Source organism: Gymnodraco acuticeps, unplaced genomic scaffold (genome assembly GCF_902827175.1).
Source record: "Gymnodraco acuticeps unplaced genomic scaffold, fGymAcu1.1, whole genome shotgun sequence".
NCBI lineage: Eukaryota > Metazoa > Chordata > Actinopteri > Perciformes > Bathydraconidae > Gymnodraco > Gymnodraco acuticeps.
This window is the reverse complement of record NW_022990482.1, coordinates 402-16,449: the sequence shown is the minus strand read 5'-3', so window position 1 is coordinate 16,449 and position 16,048 is coordinate 402. Positions and strand designations below refer to the sequence as shown.

Here is a 16,048-nt window from a genome sequence, read left to right as displayed (position 1 = left end):
TTACTGACTACATTTGAACGCATCCCTCTGACCAGCTCTCTATGCCTCTCGTCCAATGAAATGACTTGCTCGCTCTATGACGCGTTGAACCCAATGTGAGCAAATGACTCTGAATGCTGCGACGCAGCACCTGAGATTACTTCCAACAAGTTGTTCACATTCTCAATTTTATACGTTTAACGTTATATTCGTTCGGTGCACTTCGGTACACACGACTACCGAACCGAAGGGCCTTCGGTACGGGTACCGTTACACCCCTACTTGCTATTGAAATATAATTCAAAACATTACATATTTGAATACTTTATGCAAAAGTTATTCCACGGCTTGTTGTTCCTCTCACACGTGTTTACTACTTTATTCATTTTTAATGTTTTAGAGGACAATCAGTTGATAGAGGAACGTGGTTGAAATGATCCGTCCAAATGTCCTAAATGACGTCTAAACATGACTTGTTCTGTCCGACAAACGTCCCAAAACCTTACAAATGTTCTGTTTTCTTTTTACAACAAAGAAAACTGAAAAAGATTTGGTTGAAAATTGACTTTAAACGAGGAATTAATGTGATTATTGTTCTGTTTGACTCTCTGGCTTATTGTTTCAGAATCTGCTTTTCTTGACCTCTCTTTGTGCGTTTGTGGTTTCCTGATCTAACATGAATTACTGTGTGTGTGTGTGTGTGTGTGTGTGTGTGTGTGTGTGTAGGGCCTGGCCCAGCTGGAGATCCTGTGTAAGCAGCTGTATGAGACCACAGACTCGGCGGTGCGTCTGCAGGCAGAGAAAGCTCTGGTGGAATTCACCAACAGCCCCGACTGCCTGAGCAAGTGTCAGCTGCTGCTGGAGAGAGGCAGCGTGAGTACGCTGCAGGAGACACTACTGTAACTCACTCTATAGGCACTTTGCAACAAGGAACACAAACACAGCAGAGACACAGTGTGAGTGCAGCCGGATAAACAGCTATGCATTTGAATTAAACTGCAATATTTGAGTACTTTAAGACACTTAAAGCTGGGGTAGGTAATTCACTTCAGAAACACTTGTTGTTCTCATTCATAACACTCCGTTCGATGTCTCACTATGGGATGCGCCTCAACGTGTATGCAAACAGAAGCATCAATCTCATTACGCCAATCCTGATTGGCTGGTGATCTTGACGTCAACGTCAGGGAATCCACCCACCCTTTAAGTAGCTTGCACTACGACGCAGCGTCATTCAAACACCTCTTCTCGCTTCAGAGCACATCTCGATTTATCAGTAACCGGGCTAGCTTAACGGTCCACAGACTGAACCCAAAGCTAACATTCGGTCGACGGGCGCTTGCCGGTTACTTTTTTGCTTTGCAAGAAGACTGAGCAATATTAACACACCAGTTAATATTGGAATCTGCCTCGCCGTTTCTTTCTGTCGAAATAACGGTAAGGTTTGATTTTTTTCTTCAAGCTAGTAACATTTTTTCCTCCCTCCACACCAACACCACGGTAAAGAGGACGTTCTCTTTTCTCTCTCACACCAGAGGAGACAGATATAAAAAAAAAGGTATTAACACGCAAGTTAATATTCTTTAAAGAATATTTTCCTTTCGGACTAACGGCAAGGTTGGATTTTTTTCTCAGTAACGTACCTGTTTTTAGCGTGTCCACTCCACCCCGGCGATCGAAGATGGACCCTTCTCTCCCTCACACCAGAGGAGTCAGGAACTCGGAGGCTCGGCTATGCGGCTGCGGGTTTAAGATTTCAGGCACAGACTCACACCAGGTCTGCTCGTCCTGCCTCGGGCTGGAACACGCCCGGGAGGCTATCGATAACCCCGGCTCGTGCGGGCATTGTACCCGCTTCACCATTAAGAGCCTCCGCCGACGGTTAGCACGCCAAGCTAGCTTGTCGGGACAGGATCCCCTCATGTCCGCTGATTCGCCGGCCGGCAATCAAGACATGGTGGCGTCCGCCGCAGAGATTGAGCCCCGTGCTGTGTCAGACTGGGGCTCAACAACAGCGACAGCCGCTGAACCGGAGCCCCACGCCGTTTCAGGCTGGGACCCGGTGGCGGCAAGAGCCGCAAGAGCGGAGCCCCGCGCTGTGTCAAGCTGGGGCTCCCAATTGGACCTCACCTTGGTTCCACCCGCGGAGGATGTCCTGGAGTTGGACTATATGGAGGACGAAGAGGATACCTCTGAGTTCCTCCTGTCTGACTCGGATGAGGATGACATCTTCGTTTCATCGGCTCAAGCTGCAAAGCCGGGAGCGATGTCCGCTCCCCCGGGCGAGAGCACACCAGCTTCGCCCGTCCTAAGCATGGATTTGCAGGCCGTGTGTCAACGCGCTGCGTCCAGGCTGGACATCCCATGGCCTGAAGTGGCCAAGGAGACCTCCAGATCTCGCTACGAGGGGAAGAACTTGCCCCAAGCAGCGAGGACGAAGAGGCAGCTCCTCCCAGTCTTTCCGGAGATGCTGGACGAGGTGTCGGTCTCGTGGAGAGACCGTCCCTTTAGCAACAAGGCCCCAATCCAGGGTGCCTCCTCCCTGGACTGTGACGGTATGGAGAGGCTCGGCCTGCTCCGCATGCCGCCTATGGAACCGCTGGTGGCAGCCCACCTCCAACCGAGGCTGGCTTCGACACCGAGCAGGAACCCCATGCTACCGGCAAAGGCAGACCGGTTCCAGTCAGCGATGACCGAACGGGCCTATAAAGCCGCAGCTTTGTCCGCCAGGGCACTCAACGTCTCCTCGCTGCTGACCGCCTACCAGGCGGAGCTCTGCGAAGACATGTCGAGCAAACCTGAGCCTGCCGTGTGGGACGAGATCGCAGCGATCACGGACATTTGCATCCGTGTGCAGCGCTGTGCAGTCCAAGCCACGGGCAAAGCACTGGGAATAATGGTGGTACAGGAGAGAACCAGGTGGCTCAACCTGACGAACCTTCCAGACTGGGAAAAAGAGGATGTTCTGGACATGCATATTGTTCCCGAGCGCATATTTGGCTCCGCTCTAGCTTCAATGCAGCTGAGATGCGAGTCAAAAAGGAAGGGAGACGAGGCTCTCCAGCGCTGTCTCCCCCGAAGGGTCCAGCCGCCACCTCCAATGGTCCCGCGGCAGGCCTTCACTCAAGCTGTCTCTCGTCCTGCCCGGTTCAAAATACCGAAGCAGCAGAGACTGCAGCCCGTCCCGGGTCCCCAGTCCAGGCACGAGGCAAGAGGGAGCTGGCCAAGAAAAGCTCCGGTTCCGGCAGCTGCCGCTCAGGCGCAGCCGACCCAGGTTTTCAGCCACCAGGCGAGGAAGAAGAAGCGGGTGGCCTGACAGCCTCCTCTCCTCTCCTCGATGAAGGAGCTGGAAGTTCCCTGTTCCCCAGCTCCAGAGCACGTTCCAGTGTTGGATGCTCATGTGTTTTCGGGGTGCCCCCATCTTCCCGCCGCCTCGAGTGATGCCAGAACGTCATCCTCAAGTTCGCGCCATCAGGGAAATGGACTTAACATCGAAGACAGCAAGTTCCGCTGCCTGTTTAAGTCACACAAACACATGTCATCATTGTTGTTTCAAAATAAATCATTTTCCATTGTCGTTTCCTTGAAGCCAAGGGCGCAGTCAATGAAAATGAAAAGAAAAACAATAAACAGTCTGTCGTCTGCCCCTCTTTTGAGAGCGGCTCCGGCCTCTCTCAAAAGGCGGACAATAGACGGGATTGTGAAGGCACCACCGCCACGCGCATGCGCAGTGTCGGCCGGGGTTGTCAACCTGGGGTACCACCGTGTTCAGACACTAGAGGGCCCCATAACACAACAAATAGAGACACTGAGGGCAGACGACAGAGCTGTGACATCTCCGCTCGCTTTGAGAAGCGACAAGTGGAGGATGCTCAGAGATTCTGCTTGGGTTTTCAAGACAGTAACACGGGGCTACAGGCTCCAATTCGCTGTCACCCCCCCTCACTTCTCGGGCATTCTGTATTCACAAGCCCGGGGAGAGTCGGCCCATATTCTAGAGCAAGAGATTTTCTCGCTACTAGAAAAGAAGGCTATATCGATAATACCCTCCGAACAGAGTCAGAGCGGCTTTTATTCCAAGTATTTCCTCGTTCCCAAACGGGGAGGGAACGGAATTTGGCCAATACTAGATTTGAGAGCTCTGAACAAATATCTCAAAAGATACAAATTCAGAATGCTCACTCACACATCTCTGTTGCGTCTCGTGCGCCAAAACCACTGGTTCACATCAGTCGACCTGAAAGATGCGTATTTCCACATCCCAGTATATTACCCACACAGGAAATATCTGAGGTTCGCCATACAGAGTACTTCCCTTCGGTCTGTCTCTCAGCCCGCAAGTGTTTGTACGATGTACGGAAGCCGCGATAGCCCCGTGAAGACAACAGGGTATTCGCCTGGCAACTTATCTGGACGATTGGCTCCTTCTCGCACAGTCGGAGCAAGAGGCTATTACGCAGACGAATGTCCTCGTAAAACACCTGCTCGACCTGGGTTTCGTAATAAACACAGAAAAGAGCATGTTGTCTCCAGCCCAGACTGTACTCTTCCTGGGCCTACGCCTGAATTCGGTGCCCTTTACAGCCCGCCTGTCAGCAGAGAGAGTGAAAGCCTTCAGGGCTTGCCTCGCTCATTTCCAGCCATGCAAATATGTTCTCTTCAGGTCATGTCTGCGGTTACTGGGGCTCATGGCGTCAGCCATTCTGGTGGTACGACTGGGACGCTTACACATGAGGGAGTTTCAGCGCTGGGTAGCTGCCCTCAGATTGGACCCCGCGCGTCATGGTCACTATGAAATGCGTAATGGCACTGCGCCACTGGCTACACCCGACTTTTCTAGTACGGGGCGTGCCTATGGGTGCTGTCCTATCGCGGAAGGTGGTCACCACAGACGCATGTCTGACGGGCTGGGGGGGTATATACGAAGGTCGACCTGTGAGGGGTCTCTGGAGCAGAGAACTCCAACGGTCACACATAAATTATCTGGATCTTTTAGCGGTGTTCCTCACCCTGAAACGCTTTCTGCCTTTTCTCAGAGGACATCATGTCCTCGTGAGGACAGACAACACGACCACAATATCATATATAAACCGCCAAGGGGGTTTGCGTTCTCTCCAGTTACACATGCTGGCACGCAAACTGATCTTATGGAGCTGCGGACGTCTCCTCTCTCTGAGAGCGACGCACGTACCAGGAGTGATGAACCTCGGGCGGATCTGCTGTCCAGAGTTGCACCACTATATGCAGACTGGACTCTACATCCAATGATTGTGAGTCAGCTGTGGGTGCGTTACGGCCGGGCCGCGGTGGATCTGTTCGCATCAAAAGAAAATGCTCAATGTCAGCTGTTCTTTTCAATGCGTGATTTAAATGCACCGTTAGGCGTGGACGCACTCGCGCACGTTTGGCCTCCGGTCCTTCTGTACGCGTTCCCACCCCTGGCTCTGATACCCCCAACTCTGGCCAGAGTGAGAGAACAACGCCACACACTTATCCTGATAGCTCCGCACTGGCCTGCAATGTACTGGCTGGCGGAGATATATCAGCTGCTGTGCGGGCAGCCGTGGCAGCTCCCGCTACGCAGGGACATACTGTCTCAGGCGGGGGGGGCGATCTTTCACCCACACCCAGAGCGCTTGGCACTATGGGCCTGGCCCGTGAGTGGTACAATCTGAATACAGTGGGGCTCCCTCAGAAGGTGATAAACACTATTCAGAGTGCGAGAGCTTCCTCCACCAGGTCTCTCTATGACTGTAAGTGGAGGGTGTTTGAGGAGTGGTGCCTTCAAAAAGGACACATCTCTTTTCAATGTCCTGTTGGGGTGATTTTATCATTTCTACAGGACTTAATTGATAAACACAGAGCTTTCTCTACGATCAAAGTGTACCTGGCTGCTATTGCTGCATGCCATGTGGGCTTTGAGCGAAAGACGGCTAGCCAACATCCTTTGGTCTGCCGTTTTATGAAAGGGGCTCGCAGGCTCCTCCCTGTTTCCAGGTCACTGGTGCCCTTATGGGACTTGGCAGTGGTTTTAGATGGGCTCACTTGACCTCCATTTGAACCCCTGGAAGAAGCTGACATGAAACACCTGTCACTGAAGACAGTGCTGTTACTGGCTCTGGCATCTGCCAAGCGAGTCAGTGACATTCATGCGCTCTCTGAACATCCTTCATGCACTCAGTTTGCCCCGGGGCAAACGAGAGTGTTGCTGAAGCCCAACCCTGCCTTTATACCTAAGGTGGTTGGCTCATGTACCCCCATTGACATTGTGGCATTTCCTCCGCCGCTGTGTTCCTCTGAGGAACAGCGGCCGAATTTGCTGTGCCCAGTCCGTGCTTTACGCACCTATATGGACAGGTCAAAAGAGTTTCGATGCAATGACCAACTCTTTGTATCCTGGGCTAACCCTCAGAAGGGCAAGCCCGTTACCAGGCAACGGCTCTCCCACTGGATTGTGGAAGCAATTGCTCTGGTTTATACGAGTCAGGGTTTGCAGGCACCAACGGGCCTGCATGCTCATTCTACTCGTGGACTGGCTACATCCTGGGCTTTGTTCAAGGGTGTTTCCATCCAAGACATTTGTGCAGCAGCGAGCTGGTCCTCGCCCCTCACTTTTGTCCGATTTTACAGGCTAGATGTCTCTGCTCCAAGTGTGGCCCGCGCAGTGCTGGGCCCCGTGTTGAGACAGGGTTCTACCTGTTAAGTTCTGGTTGTTTTGGTGATTTTAGAGATAAGCATGTCTAGCAATACGGGAGTTTCAATATCCCATAGTGAGACATCGAACGGAGTGTTATGAATGAGAACTATAGGTTACTTACGTAACCCCAGTTCTCAGAGTAACATGAAGTGAGATGTCTCACCAGACGGCCCTTCTTGCTAAGGCGAAGCGAGAAGAGGTGCTTATTTTGAATGACGCTGCGTCGTAGCGCAAGCTACTTAAAGGGTGGGTGGATTCCCTGACGTAGACGTCAAGATCACCAGCCAATCAGGATTGGCGTAATGAGATTGATGCTTCTGTTTGCATACGCGTTGAGGCGCATCCCATAGTGAGACATCTCATTTCATGTTACTCTGAGAACTGGGGTTACGTAAGTAACCTATAGTTATATTCCATGCAATGCTCTTAACATCCCGATAGCAATGAATATCTGAAGTGCTTTGACAACAAATACATAAAAACATGTCATCTGTGGAAGCCGTAGTTCTGTAAAAAGCACGACCAATCATCTGAGCCGGCTAAAGTAACTGGATGGCCTACCTGCCTGCCAGCCTACCATCTGGGCACACACTTATCTCGTGCCCTCATTGGTCATGTTCGTGTGTGTTGGTGGAGGGGCTCTGGAAGGAAGTCTGAAGGAAGGGGCAGATAGTTTCCGGTTGTGTATTTTCAGATTCCAGCGCACTCGAGCTGTTTCTCCGTTCTTACCTACCCCACCTTTAACAACAAGGAACACATGTCATATAGGGCAAACCTGAAGAGAGTACAGGGCAGGAGACACTACTGTAACTCACTCTATAGGCACTTTGCAACAACAAACACAGCAGAGCAGAGACACAGCGTGAGTGCAGCCTGATGAACATGCATTTTATTTGAGTTCTTTAAGACTCTTAGCAACAAGGGAAACATGAATGAACCCAGACTAGCCGTGTCTTGAGGGAAACATGAATGAACCCAGACTAGCCGTGTCTTGAGGGAAACATGAATGAACCCAAACTAGCCGTGTCTTGAGGGAAACATGAATGAACCCAAACTAGCCGTGTCTTGAGGGAAACATGAATGAACCCAAACTAACTGTGTCTTGAGGGAAACATGAATGAACCCAAACTAACTGTGTCTTGAGGGAAACATGAATGAACCCAAACTAGCCGTGTCTTGAGGGAAACATGAATGAACCCAAACTAACTGTGTCTTGAGGGAAACATGAATGAACCCAAACTAACTGTGTCTTGAGGGAAACATGAATGAACCCAGACTAACCGTGTCTTGAGGGAAACATGAATGAACCCAAACTAACTGTGTCTTGAGGGAAACATGAATGAACCCAAACTAACCGTGTCTTGAGGGAAACATGAATGAACCCAAACTAACCGTCTGTTGAGGGAAACATGAATGAACCCAGACTAACTGTGTCTTGAGGGAAACATTAATGAACCCAAACTAGCCGTGTCTTGAGGGAAATATGAATGAACCCAAACTAGCCATGTCTTGAGGGAAACATGAATGAACCCAAACTAACCGTGTCTTGAGGGAAACATGAATGAACCCAAACTAACCGTGTCTTGAGGGAAACATGAATGAACCCAAACTAACCGTGTCTTGAGGGAAACATGAATGAACCCAAACTAACTGTGTCTTGAGGGAAACATGAATGAACCCAAACTAACCGTGTCTTGAGGGAAACATGAATGAACCCAAACTAACAGTGTCTTGAGGGAAACATGAATGAACCCAAACTAACCGTGTCTTGAGGGAAACATGAATGAACCCAAACTAACCGTCTGTTGAGGGAAACATGAATGAACCCAAACTAACCGTGTCTTGAGGGAAACATGAATGAACCCAAACTAACCGTCTGTTGAGGGAACCATGAATGAACCCAAACTAACCGTGTCTTGAGGGAAACATGAATGAACCCAAACTAACCGTGTCTTGAGGGAAACATGAATGAACCCAAACTAACCGTGTCTTGAGGGAAATATGAATGAACCCAAACTAACCGTGTCTTGAGGGAAACATGAATGAACCCAAACTAACTGTGTCTTGAGGGAAACATGAATGAACCCAGACTAACCGTGTCTTGAGGGAAATATGAATGAACCCAAACTAACCGTGTCTTGAGGGAAATATGAATGAACCCAAACTAACCGTGTCTTGAGGGAAACATGAATGAACCCAGACTAACCGTCTGTTGAGGGAAACATGAATGAACCCAGACTAACCGTGTCTTGAGGGAAACATGAATGAACCCAGACTAACCGTGTCTTGAGGGAAACATGAATGAACCGAAACTAACCGTGTCTTTGTGTTTGCAGTCCTCGTACTCGCAGCTCCTCGCTGCCACGTGTTTGTCTAAACTGGTTTCTCGAACCAGCAACCCTCTCCCGCTCGAGCAGCGCATCGACATCCGTGAGTCCCCGCCTCTACCCTCACTCCATCTGTTCAGGACCCTCTTCCAGATTCAAGTCACATGTTCATGGGAATACACTGGATTCGTTACTTCAGCATTTATTCACTAATGTACAGAAATAAAAAACACGTAGAGAAAAGTTTCTTTCCTGAAACTGATGCAGATGATTCTCATGTGATTTGGTAACGTGAACTATTCAGGACAGAGGAGGTTAGGACACAGGAGGTTAGGACACAGGAGGTTAGGACACAGGAGGTTCAGAGGACGTTAGGACAGAGGAGGTTAGAACGTAAGGACATAGGAGGTTAGGACGTAAGGACATAGGAGGTTAGTAAAGGACAGAAGGAGGTTAGGACGTAAGGACATAGGAGGTTAGTAAAGGACAGAAGGAGGTTAGTAAAGGACAGAGGAGGTTAGGACGTAAGGACATAGGAGGTTAGTAAAGGACAGAGGAGGTTAGGACAGAGGATGTTAGGACAGAGGAGGTTAGGACGTAAGGACATAGGAGGTTAGTAAAAGACAGAGGAGGTTAGTAAAAGACAGAGGAGGTTAGTAAAGGACAAAAGGACAGAGGAGGTTAGTAAAGGACAGAAGGACAGAGGAGGTTAGTAAAGGACAGAAGGACAGAGGAGGTTAGTAAAGGACAAAAGGACAGAGGAGGTTAGTAAAGGACAGAAGGACAGAGGAGGTTAGTAAAGGACAGAAGGACAGAGGAGGTTAGTAAAGGACAGAAGGACAGAGGAGGTTAGTAAAGGACATATATTATTTTTTATTTTGTACGGTTATGACTCAATACGTGGAAATATTGGTATTGTTTCTTGTTTCTTGTGATTTTGTGATTTGAAAGAGGCTCAAATATGAAGTTCTTTTCTTGTATATTTCTGACTTGAAACTGGAAGATTCTTCATTCTCTCTAAAAATGTAAATAATATGAACTGTAAATGTGTGACTTAATACTCATATCATATTATTTTTCATTTCTAATGTCATGACTCAATACGTGGAAATATTGGTATTGTTTCTCATGTTGTGACAAAAAACTGGGAAAAAACATTATTTTCTTGTAAATTAATGACAAAAAACTAAGAATATTCAGATTTCTTTGTGAATTAAAACATGATTTCCTCTCAGAGGAAAGTTAACTTCAGACCTTAAACAATATATTTATATAAATCTAGTTTTCTCTCTGGTGACTCTGTGTCTCCTCTTCAGTTTCTTTAGATCCTAAACACTTCTGTCCTTATGTCCTTTACTAAACACTTATGTCCTTTACTAAACACTTCTGTCCTCATTTCCTTTACTAAACACTTCTGTCCTTTCCTAAACACTTCTGTCCTTATGTCCTTTACTAAACACTTCTGTCCTTTACTAAACACTTCTGTCCTTTACTAAACACTTCTGTCCTTTACTAAACACTTCTGTCCTTTCCTAAACACTTATGTCCTTTCTTAAACACTTATATCCTCATGTCCTTTACTAAACACTTCTGTCCTTTACTAAACACTTATGTCCTTATGTCCTTTACTAAACACTTCTGTCCTCATGTCCTTTACTAAACACTTCTGTCCTTTCCTAAACACTTCTGTCCTTATGTCCTTTACTAAACACTTCTGTCCTTTACTAAACACTTCTGTCCTTTACTAAACACTTTTGTCCTTTCCTAAACACTTCTGTCCTTTCCTAAACACTTATGTCCTTTCCTAAACACTTCTATCCTCATGTCCTTTACTAAACACTTCTGTCCTTTACTAAACACTTCTGTCCTTTCCTAAACACTTATGTCCTTTCTTAAACACTTCTGTCCTTTACTAAACACTTCTGTCCTTTCCTAAACACTTATGTCCTTTCTTAAACACTTCTGTCCTTATGTTCTTTCCTAAACACTTCTCCTTCACCTCGGGGACTAAGGTCAGATAGACGTTTTTAAAACGGTTAATTTTAGACCTAAAACTCAAATAATAAAAACTATTTTTCTCTGGTGTCTCCTCTCTATGTCTCCTCTCCTCACGTGCTCTGTCTCCTCTCCTCACGTGCTCTGTGTCTCCTCTCTGTGTCTCGTCTCCTCTCGTGCTCTCTGTCTCCTCTCCTCTCGTACTCTGTGTCTCCTCTCCTCTCGTGCTCTATGACTCCTCTCGTGCTCTGTGTCTCCTCTCCTCACGTGCTCTGTGTCTCGTCTCCTCTCGTGCTCTCTGTCTCCTCTCCTCACGTGCTCTGTCTCCTCTCCTGCAGGGAACTATGTTCTGAACTACCTGGCGACGCGCCCTAAGCTGGCAGCCTTCGTGACTCAGGCTCTGATCCAGCTGTACGCCCGCATCACCAAACTGGGCTGGTTCGACTGCCAGAAGGAAGACTACGTGTTCAGGAACGTGATCGCAGACGTGACTCGCTTCCTGCAGGACAGCGTGGAGCACTGCATCATCGGAGTCACCATCCTGTCCCAGCTCACCAACGAGATCAACCAGGTCAGACACCTCCTACGTCCTGACCCCCTCTGTCCTACCCTCCTCTGTCCTTTACTAGCCTCCTCTGTCATTTACTAGCCTCCTCTTTACTTACGTCCTTTACTTACCCTGTCCTCCTTACGTCCTTTACTAGCCTCCTCTGTCATTTACTAGCCTCCTCTGTCCTTTACTAGCCTCCTCTGTCCTTTACTAGCCTCCTCTGTCTTTTACTAGCCTCCTCTGTCCTTTCCTAACCTCCTCTTTACTTCTGTCCTTTACTAACCCCCGGTGTCCTTCTGTCCTTTACTAACGTCCTTCTGTCCTTTACTTAACATCCTCTGTCCTTACATCCTTTACTAACATTCTCTGTCCTTACATCCTTTACTAACCTCCTCTGTCCTTACATCCTTTACTAACCCCCTCTGTCCTTATATCCTTTCCTAAACTCTTTAGCTCCTATTCCTTTATGTCCTTTACTAAACACTTCTGTCCTTATGTCCTTTCCTAAACACTTCTCCTTCTCCTCAGGGAATAACATCAGATAGACGTTTGATTATCCAATAGGAAACCTTTTTTTGAACGCGGTACATTTCCTGTTTCCAGGCGGACACGACTCACCCTCTGACCAAACACAGGAAGATCGCCTCGTCCTTCAGAGACTCGTCGCTCTTCGACATCTTCACGCTCTCCTGTAACCTCCTCAAACAGGTGAGGCTCCTCCAATGACAGGAGATCAAACAGAAATCCCACCTCAAACAGTTCAAGAGATCAAACAGAAATCACACCTCAAACAGTTCAAGAGATCAAACAGAAATCACACCTCAAACAGTTCAGGAGATCAAACAGAAATCACACCTCAAACAGTTCAAGAGATCAAACAGAAATCACACCTCAAACAGTTCAAGAGATCAAACAGAAATCACACCTCAAACAGTTCAGGAGATCAAACAGAAATCACATCTCAAACAGTTCAGGAGATCAAACAGAAATCACACCTCAAACAGTTCAGGAGATCAAATAGAAATCACACCTCAAACAGTTCAAGAGATCAAACAGAAATCACACCTCAAACAGTTCAAGAGATCAAACAGAAATCACACCTCAAACAGTTCAAGAGATCAAACAGAAATCACACCTCAAACAGTTCAGGAGATCAAACAGAAATCACACCTCAAAACAGTTCAAGAGATCAAACAGAAATCACACCTCAAACAGTTCAAGAGATCAAACAGAAATCACACCTCAAACAGTTCAGGAGATCAAACAGAAATCACACCTCAAACAGTTCAAGAGATCAAACAGAAATCACACCTCAAACAGTTCAAGAGATCAAACAGAAATCACACCTCAAACAGTTCAAGAGATCAAACAGAAATCACACCTCAAACAGTTCAGGAGATCAAACAGAAATCACACCTCAAACAGTTCAAGAGATCAAACAGAAATCACACCTCAAACAGTTCAAGAGATCAAACAGAAATCACACCTCAAACAGTTCAAGAGATCAAACAGAAATCACACCTCAAACAGTTCAGGAGATCAAACAGAAATCACACCTCAAACAGTTCAAGAGATCAAACAGAAATCACACCTCAAACAGTTCAGGAGATCAAACAGAAATCACATCTCAAACAGTTCAGGAGATCAAACAGAAATCACACCTCAAACAGTTCAGGAGATCAAACAGAAATCACACCTCAAACAGTTCAGGAGATCAAACAGAAATCACACCTCAAACAGTTCAAGAGATCAAACAGAAATCACACCTCAAACAGTTCAGGAGATCAAACAGAAATCACACCTCAAACAGTTCAGGAGATCAAACAGAAATCACATCTCAAACAGTTCAAGAGATCAAACAGAAATCACACCTCAAACAGTTCAAGAGATCAAACAGAAATCACACCTCAAACAGTTCAGGAGATCAAACAGAAATCACACCTCAAACAGTTCAGGAGATCAAACAGAAATCACACCTCAAACAGTTCAGGAGATCAAACAGAAATCACATCTCAAACAGTTCAAGAGATCAAACAGAAATCACACCTCAAACAGTTCAGGAGATCAAACAGAAATCACACCTCAAACAGTTCAGGAGATCAAACAGAAATCACACCTCAAACAGTTCAAGAGATCAAACAGAAATCACATCTCAAACAGTTCAGGAGATCAAACAGAATAATCTCTTGATTCAATTAGTTCAAACTAATAAAGGAACACGAGTGGGGTTGTAGATTTGAAATATATATTTTAATATGTTTAAATTAATATTTGTATATATTGTATTATAGTTACAAACATTTTGAATTTCTCTACTGCTATTTACTCAGCGTTAGAGATGCCCCGCCCCTTAGCCTATGTGGTGGAAATGTAATGAGACAAACAAGTAAACAATAATAAAATGGTGAGGAAATCTTCTTTTAGGGAGTTCATTCTTGCAAGAAGGTAAATCTTTACAGAGTGTCAAGCAGTCTGCAGCGAAATACTAAAGTCGAGACAAACAGAAAAGATAAACATTCTATATATAGGAATTATTTCAAACTGCTTGCAAATGGAGAAACATCATGTCTACACTTCACAGAAGGTGCATCCTTGGTGCTCCAGCCTGAAGCATCCTTGGTGCTCCAGCCTGAAGCATCCTTGGTGCTCCAGCCTGAAGCATCCTTGGTGCTCCAGCATGAAGCATCCTTGGTGCTCCAGCATGAAGCATCCTTGGTGCTCCAGCCTGAAGCATCCTTGGTGCTCCAGCCTGAAGCATCCTTGGTGCTCCAGCATGAAGCATCCTTGGTGCTCCAGCATGAAGCATCCTTGGTGCTCCAGCATGAAGCATCCTTGGTGCTCCAGCATGAAGCATCCTTGGTGCTCCAGCATGAAGCATCCTTGGTGCTCCAGCATGAAGCATCCTTGGTGCTCCAGCATGAAGCATCCTTGGTGCTCCAGCCTGAAGCATCCTTGGTGCTCCAGCATGAAGCATCCTTGGTGCTCCAGCATGAAGCATCCTTGGTGCTCCAGCATGAAGCATCCTTGGTGCTCCAGCCTGAAGCATCCTTGGTGCTCCAGCCTGAAGCATCCTTGGTGCTCCCGCTGAAGCATCCTTGGTGCTCCAAGCATGAAGCATCCTTGGTGCTCCGCATGAAGCATCCCTTGGTGCTCCAGCCGAAGCATCCTTGGTGCTCCAGATGAAGCATCCTTGGTGCTCCCAGCCTGACGCATCCTTGGTGCTCCAGCCTGAAGCATCCCTTGGTGCTCCAGCCTGAAGCATCCTTGGTGCTCCAGCATGAAGCATTCCTTGGTGCTCCAGCATGAAGCCATCCTGGTGCTCCAGCATGAAGCATCCTTGGTGCTCCAGCATGAAGCATCCTTGGTGCTCCAGCCTGAAGCATCCCTTGGTGCTCCAGCACTGAAGCATCCTTGGTGCTCTCCAGCATGAAGCATCCTTGTTGCTCCAGCCTGAAGCATCCTTGGTGCTCCAGCATGAAGCATCCTTGGTGCCCAGCATGAAGCATCCCTTGGTGCTCCAGCCTGAAGCATCCCCTTGGTGCTCCCAGCCTGAAGCATCCTTGGTGCTGTCCAGCCTGAAGCATCCTTGGTGCTCCAGCATGAAGCATCCTTGGTGCTCCAGCCTGAAGCATCCTGGTGCTCCAGCCTGAAGCATCCTTGGTGCTCCAGCCGAAGCATCCTTGGTGCTCCAGCATGAAGCATCCTGGTGCTCCAGCCTGAAGATCCTGGTGCTCCAGCCTGAAGCATCCTTGGTGCTCCAGCATGAAGCATCCTTGGTGCTCCAGCCTGAAGCATCCTTGGTGCTCCAGCCTGAAGCATCCCTTGGTGCTCCAGCATGGAAGCATCCCTTGGTGCTCCAGCGCTGAAGATCCTTGGTTGCTCCAGCCTGAAGCATCTTGGTGCTCCAGCATGAAGCATCCTTGGTGCTCCAGCATGAAGCATCCTTGGTGCTCCAGCATGAAGCATCCTTGGTGCTCCAGCCTGAAGCATCCTTGGTGCTCCAGCATGAAGCATCCTTGGTGCTCCAGCATGAAGCATCCTTGGTGCTCCAGCATGAAGCATCCTTGGTGCTCCAGCCTGAAGCATCCTTGGTGCTCCAGCATGAAGCATCCTTGGTGCTCCAGCATGAAGCATCCTTGGTGCTCCAGCCTGAAGCATCCTTGGTGCTCCAGCATGAAGCATCCTTGGTGCTCCAGCCTGAAGCATCCTTGGTGCTCCAGCCTGAAGCATCCTTGGTGCTCCAGCATGAAGCATCCTTGGTGCTCCAGCATGAAGCATCCTTGGTGCTCCAGCATGAAGCATCCTTGGTGCTCCAGCATGAAGCATCCTTGGTGCTCCAGCATGAAGCATCCTTGGTGCTCCAGCATGAAGCATCCTTGGTGCTCCAGCATGAAGCATCCTTGGTGCTCCAGCATGAAGCATCCTTGGTGCTCCAGCATGAAGCATCCTGGTGCTCCAGCATGAAGCATCCTTGGTGCTCCAGCCTGAAGCATCCTTGGT

The 16,048-nt window shown here is 47.9% G+C and overlaps 1 protein-coding gene across 1 annotated transcript; it reads left to right on the top strand.

Moving 5' to 3' along the window:
- Positions 1-705: 705 nt before the first annotated feature.
- Positions 706-12,684, top strand: xpo7 (exportin 7; the record flags this gene model as incomplete). Its single annotated transcript, XM_034226246.1, has 4 exons — positions 706-852; positions 9,013-9,106; positions 11,337-11,569; positions 12,152-12,684. Coding segments are annotated over 4 exons (597 nt in total), but the record flags the coding sequence as incomplete, so codon positions are not given.
- Positions 12,685-16,048: the final 3,364 nt, after the last annotated feature.